This window comes from Lagenorhynchus albirostris, chromosome 18 (genome assembly GCF_949774975.1).
Source record: "Lagenorhynchus albirostris chromosome 18, mLagAlb1.1, whole genome shotgun sequence".
In the NCBI taxonomy this organism is placed as follows: Eukaryota; Metazoa; Chordata; class Mammalia; order Artiodactyla; family Delphinidae; genus Lagenorhynchus; species Lagenorhynchus albirostris.
The window spans coordinates 78,464,152-78,476,619 of record NC_083112.1 but is presented as its reverse complement, the minus strand read 5'-3'; the positions used below and the strand labels follow the sequence as shown (position 1 = coordinate 78,476,619).

At 64.6% G+C, this 12,468-nt stretch overlaps 1 protein-coding gene across 1 annotated transcript; it reads right to left on the bottom strand.

The window, feature by feature from the left end:
• Nucleotides 1–579: 579 nt before the first annotated feature.
• Nucleotides 580–12,440, bottom strand: GRK1 (G protein-coupled receptor kinase 1). The gene is made up of 7 exons (XM_060129204.1): nucleotides 11,742–12,440; nucleotides 10,034–10,161; nucleotides 7,975–8,132; nucleotides 7,200–7,283; nucleotides 4,583–4,707; nucleotides 1,963–2,164; nucleotides 580–878 (listed from the first exon to the last, which is right to left on the bottom strand). The coding sequence occupies exons 1-7, from the start codon at nucleotides 12,438–12,440 to the stop codon at nucleotides 580–582; spliced, it is 1,695 nt and encodes a 564-aa protein (XP_059985187.1).
• Nucleotides 12,441–12,468: the final 28 nt, after the last annotated feature.

Below are 12,468 nucleotides of genomic sequence, written 5' to 3'. Positions count from 1 at the left end.
TCCCCTCCTCCTGGACGCCCAGGCCCCGGCCGGCAAGGGGACCCCGCTGGAGACTCAGCACCGGCAGACATGCAGATGGCATCCCCAACGCGTGGGCGGGGACCAGCTCAGCCCCAGCAGTGACCCGACAGCTAGGGGCGGGGCCAGGAGCTGGGCGCTAAGGGAAACCGGGCCGGCGCACGGTCCGGGCCTCTCAGCGGAGCCCGCAAGCCCACAGGCCAGGGTTTGCCGACCTCTGAACCAGCCCAGAGAAGGCAGGGCCTGCGAAGCTGCAGCTGCGGTGCAGGGAACCCGAACTGAGTCTTCACTCTCGCCGCCCAAGCCGCCGCCAGCTTGCACGTCCGCTCCAGGGCCTGGAGAGCCACACGTCGCTGGTGCATTCCGTCCTGGGACCACTGGATCCTTTTTGAGTGAAAGGGTGCAAAAGCGGTAGGCTATCTACTGCTTGCACTCCTGACCCTGCGCGGGAGGCCGGGCTGGACCGGCCTCCTCTGTCCTGCCTGTGCTGAGCGCCGGGCCACAGCCATGCAGCGGCCTGGCGGGAGGGGCTCAGCTGACCCATGAGGCGCTGCAGCTGGTCTAGCAAACCAGACACAACCCCGACTTGGACGAGGGGGCCGCCTCCTGCACGGAGATCCCCTTCATGTCGTCGGGCATCTGCCCGTCAGGCCGCCACACGTTCAGGTCCCCAAAGATGCCCTTCTCGATCATCTCCTCCTGCCAGGGGATGGGGCAGGTGCCGGTGGCGAATTCCTGGAAGAATTCTGTGTCCTCTTTGTCAAAGGCCACACCTCTGACTGTGGAAAAGGCACCCACATCCTGGATGTTCTTTGCATAGACAGTCCTGGAGTCTGGGACGAAGGGGGGGGTCAGCATCCCTGTGAGAGGACGGAAGACACGGGACGTGAAGGGCCAGCCAGCGGGAGGAGGCGGCCGCGCTCAGCCAGCAGGGCCGCTGCCCCCATGCGGCCCTGGCGGTGACAAGGAGAGCGACACCCGCCACAGGGCGCTGAGCCAGGCTGGAGACTCAGAGTCCGGCCTGGACACACGTCGCCAGAACCCAGCCCCCATCTGCGCCCCCTCCGCCCCGCCCAGAAGCCCCGTCATGAGGGTCGGCGGGCCGTTGGCTGCACTGCCCCCGACACCGCTGTGCCCACCGTCTCTGCAGACCCCCCAGCCCCAGTGCCGGCCTCCCCATCTGCAGGTCTACACCTCGATCACAACATGCTCGGAACTGAACTCCCTGTGCCTTCACCCGATCCCTCCTCAGCACAGACCCTGTGGCCTCGGGACTCAATGCGGCTCCGGCTTCCCGGGTCCTGACAGCTCGCTCGGGCTGCCTGATCTCCCCGGGCCTGGGGCTGCCTGATCTCCCCGGAGCCCGGCACCTTCAGATCAGCCGGGACTGCCACTGCCCTGACCCTTCCCCATCAAAGAAACTTCTCCTACTGGGGCGTCGGGCCGTGAGGGCACAGGCTCGCACTTCCTGGGTGTGGGTTCTGGTGGTTGTGGCGAGTGCCACGCTTCTCTCCCACAGACACGCGTGCACACACACACTCGCACACACTAGCTTGCACGAGACATGACAGCAGACTCTGGTGGAACGAACGATGGCTGGAGAAACCCCGCCTCGACTTGGATCGCAGGCTCCGTCAAGGAATCGCCTGACAGCGGGTTCAGATCTTCAGCTCACAGGTGTTTCCCGCACACCCCGTCCAACCCTCGCCGCCTCCTCGGGTCCCCAGGAGACCCACCCCGTGAACATCCAGTCCTGGGCACGCTGGGATGAGCAGGGAAGAGGGACGGTGGTGTCATCGGGGGCAGAGGATGCTCCAGGGGTGGGGTTCGCCCAGGCCGCCCGCCCCCCGACCTCACGCTAAGCTGCCGGACGCCAATGGGACGGGGCGGCCAGCGAGGGTCGCCTAGGAGCCCCCAGCCCCAGCTCCCACACGCGGACAGTACCGGCCTCCAGCTGCCGCCAGCTGATGTCTCTGAAGAGGGGGCTGGCGCGGAGCCCATCACAGGAGCCGTCCCTGAAGCCCAGGCGCCTCTCGGGGTCCTTCTGCAGCAGCGCCTCGCAGAAGTCCTTACAGGCCTGGCTGAACTTGTCGGGGTAGGTGACCGCCTCCTCCAGGACCCGCTGCTTCAGTTCCTTGTTCTCCACCTGCACGGCGGACACAGCACCGTCAGCCCACGTCACACCCCTGACACCCACGTCACACCCCGGCCAGGCCCACCCGCATCGCCCCAGCTGCCACGGCAGCTCCGGACACGGCAGCTCCGCGGGCCCGGCCGGCCCTGCTCTCGGGGGTGCCTGACGCCACCCTCCCGCGTGTTAGCCCTTAAGGGCTCAGTATCGCTGGTCAGGGCGTGAGACCCTGAAGGTGGACACCTTGCACTCCCACAACCATCGCCCCCAGCCTGCCCGGCGAGGTGGCAGAGGTTCGCCGAGGGCAGACGCCCCCTGGGCCCATGGAGCCTTAGTGCAGACCAGCTTTCCCGAGCGTGACTTCCAGCCCACAAAGTTCACTTCCGGTGGCTCCATCCCTAGGGGGCTCCCCGACAGTCAGCCCGGAAGTCTCCAGCCCCACCTCAGCTGAACGCTGCCCGTGTCCTCTCCCTGTCGGTCATATTTGCCCTTCCTGAAACGCCCTAAAGGTTCACGGAAGTGGGATCGTCCAGAGTCACTCTTCCGGGGCCAGGTTCTTTCATTCATAGTGGGCGGTTTGAGACCTGTCCATGTCACGGGGGTACCCGAGGCTCCTTCCCGTCGAACACAGGGACCTCGGGTGGACCACAGAATGGAGGGACCACAGACGCACTGAAGATGAACCCCAGAATGCATGACCCAGAGATGGGCCATAGCATGAAGGGGCCACGGATGGACCATGGAATGGGGGGACCACGGATGGACCAGAGGATGGACCACGGATGGACCATGGAATGGAGGGACCACGGATGGACCATGGAATGGAGGGACCATGGATGGACCACGGATGGACCATGCAATGGAGGGACCATGGATGGACCACGGATGGACCATGCAATGGAGGGACCATGGATGGACCACGGATGGACCATGGAATGGAGGGACCATGGATGGACCACGGATGGACCATGGAATGGAGGGACCATGGATGGACCACGGATGGACCATGGAATGGAGGGACCATGGATGGACCATGGAATGGACCACGGATGGACTATGGAATGGAGGGACCATGGATGGACCATGGAATGGAGGGACCACGGAGGGAACATGGATGGACCACAGATGGACCACAGATGGACCATGGAATGGAGGGACCATGGATGGACCATGGAATGGACCACGGATGGACTATGGAATGGAGGGACCATGGATGGACCATGGAATGGAGGGACCACGGAGGGACCATGGATGGACCACGGATGGACCATGGAATGGAGGGACCATGGATGGACCACGGACGGACCATGGAATGGAGGGACCACAGATGGACCACGAATGGACAGACTATGACGGTTCACTTTCTCATAAAAGCGTCTCCTGCCCATTTTCACCAGAAAACAGGGCTCCTTTCAGGGCTGTGGGCTCAGCCAGGGCTCTGCGGTGGAGCTCCTGTGGTGGCCTGAGGCCAACATGGACCCCACACTGTGTTGCTTTACTCTGCTCTTCTGAGCTGAGGTCGGGGAGAGACCCGTTGCTGGAGTCCAAGGCAGAGGTGCACACGCACAGAGCGACCCTACGCGTTAGTCAGCAGAGGGGTTCTCACTCTTGGGGGACTGGAGACCAGACAGTCCCCACGACTATCTCAGGAAAGGAGCGGGGACTGGGCGGGGGCCCTCGGGGAGGTCCAGCAGAAGAAACTGATGGCTGCGACCTCCAGGCAGGCCGAGGGGCCACGTCTAAAGTACAGTTCTCCCCAGGCCTCCCTCCTCAGCCCCACAGACAGGCTTAGCTCTGAGCAGAGTCAGCGTGGGGTCCAGGGAAGACGCTGCTTTGCTCCTTTTGCGAACAGTGCTGGCGGCTCTGAACGACACCTATTCGCGGTTCCGCTGGGCTGGCAGAGCTCCCCGGGGAGACGCGGGGCTGCCACGCGGACAGGAAGCAGGGGGCACAGGAGGCAGGGCCCCAGCACAGCCACCCCCGGTGCCCGCTGCCCCCAGGACGCCCAGGGAAGCTGCCGCGCGGCTGCAGCAGGGCCTGAGCATCCGGGGAGGCGAGAGCCTTGGCCTCCGGGAAGGGCAGGGAGGCCGGCGGCGGGGGAGCCACGCCCCCCAGAGCAGCGCCGCTCGTGGGGGCGGGGCTGGGGGGTGTCCGGGCTCCTCTCCTCCTGACAGGCTCCTTGGCGCACGGAGACCCAGGAGATGAGGTCGCCGTGTGCACCATGAGAAGCCTAGTGCTCCCCGAAAAGAAGGTCACCAGGTCAGCTGGGGGACACTGCTCCTGTGACCCCAACAAGGAGGGTCACTAGGTCCCGCGGGGACACTGCTCCTATCACACACACACACACACACACACACACACACACACACACACACACACACACACGGAGCTGATGCCAGCTCAGCTGCAGGGACACCGCTGGCCACCTCCTACCTTCTCTCCGCGGGCTCGGAAGGGGCCTCTGGCCGCGATCATCTCGTACAGCGTGACCCCCAGGGAGAAGTAATCCACGGCAAAGTCATACTCCTCACCCCGCAAGAGCTCCGGGGCCATGAAGCCTGCGACAGGAGCACAGCGCGACTCGGAGACCAGCACACGGGCTCACACCTCCCGTCTCCCCGGAACCCAGTAGGGTCCTTGCGCCGGGACATGCGGGGCTGCCCCGCGCCCACCCACTAGGGAGCGCTCCCCCGGTGTGAGTGTCCCCTTCGGTACAGCCATCCCTGGCGGGAGCCCCCTCCATCCAAGGTGGATCTCACCCCCACTGTGGTGCCCATGGCGGACAGAGCCAGTGTCTGAGGCTCACGCAGGACCTGTGGTCAGAGGCAGGCGCTCAGACCCGAAAGGGCACAAAAGGAGAGGCTGAAACCCCAACGCTCCTAAGAGTGGTCCGGACGCCCAGCAGCCCGTGCGCTCCACTTCCAGGGAGTCGGGGCCACGTGCTGGGCCTGCAGGCTGAAGGGGACACCCCGAGAGCCAGCTCTTGCTTCCATCCCTTTGTGCCCCGTGCAGAGGCCAGCCCAGGGCCTGGGAAGGGTAGACGGGCAGCACCTGGGGCCCGAGGTCCACTCCCCCGGGGCCGGGTAGGCCGTTGAGGCTAGGCGCCAGGGTGGCTTCTCTGCTCGGATGACTAGACATCCCCCCAAAGGCAAAGCTGAGCATGTCCTTTTGTCTCCAGCACCGCCTGGTCCCTCAGCGTTTACCTGCGTTCGCGGCAAGTTCCCGGGGGACACGGCTGGGCAACACGGGCCACGCTGCTGTGGCCACGGGACATTCCCCCGGAGGTTACAGGAGCCAAGTTCCAAATAACCCCCTGGCCCTGAACACGGCGTCTTTTCAGGGATTACAGTGCTGGCCAGACGGCCCAGACTCTGGAGAAAGACACGTTCCACCAACCACAACTTCTCCATGAAAACGGGCCCGAGAGGAGGCCCACCGACCACAGAGACGCAACATCCCTGCAGCAAACAGCCCGCTGGCCCCTCCAGTCTGCTCCACCCGCTGGGACCCAATGACACGTCTGCCTCGCGGGGTCTCACGTGGCAACGATGAACCTCCTTCGCGGGAAGGACGGCTCGAGCGGGCAACGGGTGAGTGCACGCAGCGCCAGTCTGGGCGCCAGGTCCTCCTCCCCCCGCCCCGAGCCCCGCGGGCAGGCACAGCGAGTGCCCCTGCGTGGACTGCGGCTGAACCGGGGGCGGAGGCTCGGCTCTGGGGACCTGGGCCGGAGGGAGCAGGGGTCCAGGGCAGAGGGTACGGAGGGCTCCCCGAGCCTTCGCTGGACGCCCCACCTTCTAACTCACACCGACCCCAGCCTCCGCTGCCACTGCTTGAGGCCCCCGCGGCCGCCCGCCGCACCCCAAACGCGCAGGTCAGCACAGCCCGCGGGCAGAGCCACGCCGTCCAGGGCTCAGAGCCGCTCGGCGGCCGCGGCAAAGCCTGGGCGCCCCCTAGCGGCCGGTGGGGCGTCGTGCAAGCAGGGCCGGTGACACCCCAGGTCCACCGACTCCAACCCCGGACCTGATCCGCCAGGAATAGGCGAGCGGCATTTCGCTCACACGGTCACGCCCTGGAGAGGAACCTCAGAGGATCCGGAAAACTCACAACAGGACCTCTTCCTAAATAAAGCCGCAGATGAGACAGACCCGCCGTGGCAACAGGCACAACCCCCAAAGGAGCCCAAAGCGCAGGACGGGGGCCTCGGGGACAAAGCAGGACCCGGGAGCCGGACACACAGGGAAGAAGCAGGTCTGCTGAGAAGTCCTACAGAAAACCCGGGCCATCAGGAGGGCAGAGCGCTCGGAGCGCCTGCTGCGCCGTGTGTGAGCGTGAGCCTGTCACCCCAGGCCCCTGCGGTGAGCACCGAAGCCCCCCCGCCCCCACCTCCCGCTCGGATGCCTCTTCTCTGCGCCCACCTGCCTGGGGGTGAGGGGAGATGGGGTGGGGACAGGAGGCGCCACGCACGCGCATGCACACAGACACACACACGCACACGTGCACGGTCACACACACACACACACACACGCACACGTGCACGGTCACAGACACGCACACGTGCACGGTCACACACACACGCGCACACGTGCACGGTCACACACACAGACACGCACACGTGCACGGTCACACACACACACACGCACACGTGCACGGTCACACACACACACACGCACACGTGCACGGTCACACACACAGACACGCACGGTCCGGGGGCCACCTCACAGCTGAGCACCTGCCAGGCCCTGTCCCACCCACCCTGCCTCTGTGCTGCTTCCCTCGGTGCAGACCCCCAGGCTCTGCCCGTGGCCGGCGCTGGGGAGCTTCCGTCACAGAGGGCACGCGTGGCAAACAAGGAGTGATTGTTCAGGGGGTCGGGGGTCGTCCCTGCGTGGGTGCCAGTCCCGCAGTCTCACCCTGAGAGGGGACGGATGAGGGAGCATCTTCCTGACAAGCCCCAGCCCTCACCGTGACGCCCACCCCAGGCCGCGGGGCCCCAGGACCCCGGGCCTCGCCCCCATAGCGGCTGCCCTCACCCCGGCTCTCAGGCCCTCACCTGGCGTCCCCGCATAGCCCTTGGTCTTGGTCTGCCCTTCCTTCAGCTCCACGGCCAGCCCAAGGTCAGAAATTCGGATGTTGCCTGGAGAACAAACATGGGGTCAGGTCACACGCGGCTCCGCAAACAAAGGCCCCTGGGGCTCCTGGGCACACACACGTGCACAAGCAGGGCGCACACACGCAGGGGCCGCCGCTCCCCGCTCAGGCTGCGGAGGGACCGAGGGTCCCAGCAGCGCTCGCAGCTGGAATCCGGGGCATAATCCCCCTAAAGCCAGCCTCCTCGTGGCTCTGTCTTCCCCGAGCTCTGCAGCAACGGCCTTTGGGGCACCAGTGTGTCCGTCTGACCTGTGATGAGGAGGGAAGGGGGGCTCTAAAGGGACTTATGGGAACCTCAGTCTTGGGGGTTATTTCCTGATGAGAATCCCAGTTTGACTCCTCACGAAGACAGCAAACAAAGGGATCGGGTGGGGACTCGGCCATCACCGTTAGCTGTTTACTAATAGTTCCACACACGCCGGCCTCCTGGACTAACTCCCTGCTGCCCTGGCGCCTAGTCATGCACCAGACTTCACCAAAGTCCGTTAATCATCTCCACTCAGGGATAATGCCACGCGGTGGCAAAATAGCAGAACGAACAGTAAACAAACTCGAGACGTGTCTTGGCGCCGTAAAACTGCAACGAGCATTTATCAGAGCGGCTCCCTCCCCTCCCGACGCCCAATCAGGCTACAGAGGTGAGCAGGCGAGGGGAGGCCGCGCGGGGGCCGCCTCACCGTCGTCGTCCAGGAGCACGTTCTCGGGCTTGAGGTCTCGGTAGATGATTCCTCGCTGGTGCAGGTGCTCTAGGCCGCTGATGATCTGGGCCGTGTAGAAGAGGGCGCGCGCCTCCGGGAAGCCGGGGTTCTCCTCGTCCACGTTGTAGATGTGGTACCTGGGGGCAGACGTGTGGCGCCTGTGCTTCTCTGGCACAACCAGGAGCCGCGTGCCCACGGTTTTTGTGGGAAGTAGAATCTCGGGAAAGCGTCGAGGCCCCCGAATCCCACGTCGTGTCGGCAAAGCGTCCGTCACTTCAGCCTCGGCGTCCGGCCTTAGCGGCCCGCGGCGGAGCCTGGACCGCCGGCCGCCGGTGTCTGTGTCCTCACAGCCCCTCAGCACAGCTGTTACAAGGGAAAGGCAGGGCAGCTCTCCCACCCCACCTCCCCTGCCCCGGCCCGCGGGGGGTAACAGGGAAACAGGCCCCAAAGCCACTTTACGGCCACCAGTGAAGGAGCCAGGCAGAGGGAGGCGAAGGCGGGCCACGGGACAAGCCCAAGCCCCAACCAAAGTGAGCGGCTGACCCAGAGCCCAGGAGGCACGTGGGCCGTTTCCCCAGAGACGCGCAGACTCCCCGGTGGGCCCTCAGAGGACTCCCCCCGGCCTCCCAGACTCTCCTATCTCCCGTTTCCCTGTCACGTTGTACAGAGACGCAAAACCTAACAAGCAAGGTATTTAAACTAGAGAACAACCAGGGAGAGGAGAGGCAGGCCCGTAATCTCGAAGGAAACAAGAGAGGAACCCTCATGTCAGCCAGGGCAACAGCACGAACGGCTTCTCTGCTCCATGTGCATTTTACTAGTGTCCTGTAGTGCAGTGCGGGGTAGCACGATGTGGTGCAGTACAGGGTCACGTACAGTGTCCTACATCGTACAGTGTAGTAAGGACGGGGCAACGTAGGGCAGCGTGCTGCAGCACAGGGTCGTGTACCGTCTGACGCAGCGCGGTACAGTGCAGTGCAGGGCAGGGTAGTACTATCGACACGATGTAGCATACATAGTGCAGTGGAACACAGCAGCACATATAGCGCAGCGCAGTGTAACATAGCACAGCTCAGGGCAGGGGAGGCGAGCAAAGCGTCACGATCTCTCCGCTCTCCAGCTTGTGCTATTTGCACTTCCAGACCCTTCACTCCTCCTCCGTGAACGTGCACAGGTGGCTCAGGCAGGGCCTCAGAGCCTCACCCGGAAAGTGGGGCCAACAAGCTCACCTGGCAGAGTTTCGGGGCAGGCGAACGCAGGCCCGAGAACGGAGGCACAGCGACGGCCCCCTTGTGTGAGGGCCGTGCGAGTCGCCTAAGTGTCTAAGGTGTGTCAGCCAGCTCTCCGCAGCAACCTCGGAAGGCCAGTATTTCACCTCTATCCCCGTTTTACAGACCAGCGTGCTGGGGCAAGGGCGGCCGTGTTGCCCAGCCGGCAAGTGGGTCTTTCCCCCTCTGAGAGCCAGTGATCCAACTGCTCCTGGAAGCCCAGGGCCGGGCCCTCAGGTCTCTGGCAAACCCAGGCCCCGTACGGCGACGCCGCCCTCTGGTTCCCCCTGCGGTGGGTGGCCAAGCCACGGTTCCCGGAGTCGGCCACACGGTGCTTCCACTCTGCCACCACCCCCAGAGTGCGTCGTTGACGAAGCTTGTCTTCGTTTGCCACCCCTCTTAAAGCGCGGCCCTCGCCCCCCTTGAGGCCCCTCCCGCCGCCTTATCCACCGTCCAACTAACACTCGATTTGCAGCTCCTCACGCCCTGCTGCCCTCCCTGCTCACCCCGCCGTCCGCCTGAACCCGAGGCCCGCAGGACGGACCCCTGACCAGAGAGCTTGACCGCCTCGCCCAGGGTTCCTGCACTTCACTGGGACTGAGGACACGTCGTTTCGAGGACCCGCAATCCGAAGGCAAAGAGGAGGACTTAGATGGGGGCAGGGCTTGTCTTCACCACCACGTCCTCAGCACGTGGGAAGGAGCCCCCCTGCGCACTCGGCCGCGTGAGCCCTCCCGTCCCGATCCCACAGCCGAGAGGCGGGCGCTGACCTTATGTCGCCTCCATTCATGACGGTCATCACCAGACAGAGGTCGGTTTTGGTTTCAAAGGCGTAGGCCAGAGACACGATGAACCTGCTGTGGACTTTGGCAAGAATCTTCTTCTCCACCATCGCGCCCTGGAAAGCAGGGTGAGCGCCCAGGGTTAGGCGGGAAAGTGATATTGCCAAAAACGGCCAAGCTCCACAAACCAGAAAACGTCACGATAAAACAGAAATAGGGCTTCCCTGGTGGCGCAGTGGTTGAGAGTCCGCCTGCCGATGCAGGGGACGCAGGTTTGCGCCCCGGTCCGGGAAGATCCCACATGCCACGGAGCGGCTGGGCCCGTGAGCCATGGCCGCTGAGCCTGCACGTCCGGAGCCTGTGCTCCACAATGGGAGAGGCCACAGCAGTAAGAGGCGCATACCACAAAAAAAAAAAAAAAAAAAAAAGTGGCTGTACAGAGCAATTGCAAATAACTTAGAGACATGCCTCACACGCCCCGTTTCACAGAGACAAGACAGGGCCTGGGAACCCATCACGTGCAGAGGACTCCGGGGTTCCTAGGGCCGCCAGCAAGGGGGCTCCTGCCAACCAGCCTTAGACATGTGGCTGAGGGTCCCAGCAGGTCCCCAGGCAGCCTGTCGGCACTGACCTTCCCTTCCAGCTCTTCCCGCTGCAATCCCAGCCCTTCTCCTCCCATCCAGGCCTCGGAACAGCACCGTTTCAAGCCACCCCGCATCCTGTTCATTTTCTATATTGATTTTAAGACCCCATGAAGTCCATTTAAAGTGTTTTTGAAAGCTGTGCTGGGTAAGGAGAAAGAGCCCTGTCGCAGGAGGAGTTCCTGATGTTGAGAAGCCCTTTCTACCCGCTGCGTGGGAAGATTTTAGGTGGATTTTACTCTGCAAAAGTTTGATAAGTTTCCTGAACTCGGGAGAAGAGAGGCTTAATACCCTAACAGTTGGATTCAACTTGCAGGTAGATGGCCCTGAGGGTACCTGCTGCCCGCAGAGGCCGTCAGGCAGAGCACCATCGAGGGGCCCCCGGGGGGCAGCTGCTGTTTGCCCCCAGTGTGATCTGTCCTGTGCAGCGGGAACGGGAAGGAAGCCCACGCAGGCAGACGCGCGGCTGGAGATTAAGCAGCTTTGGCTGACCCCGCCCGAACGGGGCCTGAGGCCAGACGGAGAGTGGGCGCCGCTCAGAGCAGCTGCTTCCACCACCCCCAACCCCCAGCCCGGACAGCGCTGCACGCGGGCACCTTGGGGCCTCCCCACACCAGCCCCGGGGAGACTCCCCCTGCAGCCTCCTCCCAGCACAAGCCAGGGAAAGTTCCAGAAGGTCAGAGTAAAGGATCTGCAGACTCATCCCAGCAGCCCTGACACCGGCTGCCGCACCGCGTGGCCCTGGTGACAAGCCGAGAAGCGTGGTGCCTGTGGCACGGGACCCACGCCAGCCACGCAGAGGCCGCCCCCCAGGAGGGCCGCCCCGGGCACCGAGGCCGGTGGTGTAGAGCGGCTGGACAGGCAGAGCGTCAGCGCCACCAGCGCCTGCCGCTCCGAGCCCGGGGCTTGGTCGCCAGGCAGACAGGCGGACTCGACGAGGGGGCACGGGGCGCTGACCCCGCCCAGGGCCGCACGGCGGGAGCGCCCCCCACGGGGTGAGCCGGCCCAGGACGCCCCAGCCCCCACCCGCTCCCCGGAACGCCTCGGCAGCCCACCTTGTACCCCTTCCTCTTCTTCAGCCGCTTCTTGTTCAGCTTTTTGCAGGCGTACATCTTCCCGGTGGCCTTCATCTGGCAGGCAGACACCTCCCCAAAGCCTCCCCGCCCCAGGACCCTGAAGTCCAGGAACCAGTCCTCGCCCACGGGCTGGGCCTCCAGCCACTTCCACTGCAGGAAGCGCTGGAAGTACAGGCTGTCCAGGTACTGCTGGAAGGGGGCCTGGCTCAGGTGCGCCAGGGTGGCCTGCAGGAGGGGCTGGAAGAGCCCGTCCCCGGCCCCCGCCGGCCCCTCCCGGACCTGCGCCACCATCTCCTTGTCCAGGAAGCCGCAGAAGAGCTTGGCCTGGGGGTCCAGGTACTCGGCCCGGATGGCCTGGGCCTTCTGCGGCCGGAGGTCGTCACCGGCGGTGTTGTAGACCTCGATGTCCCTCCAGAGCTCCAGGGCCGGCACGTGCTGCTCCTGGGCCTGCAGGAACTGCTGGAAGAGCCGCTTGCCGATGGGCTGCTCCGAGCACACGCTCTCGAAGCCCAGGTCCAGGCTCGCCTGCAGCGCCCCGCACTTGGACAGCGGGGGCAGCTTGAGCCGGGCCAGGTACTTCCTGTCCCGGGAGGTCGGGCCGCTGCTCGCGTCGAAGCTGGCCCGGGCAGCAATGAAGGCCGAGTTGGCCACCACCGTCTCCAGGGACCCGAAATCCATCCTGGCGCCGGCCTCCCTCCGCGTCCGG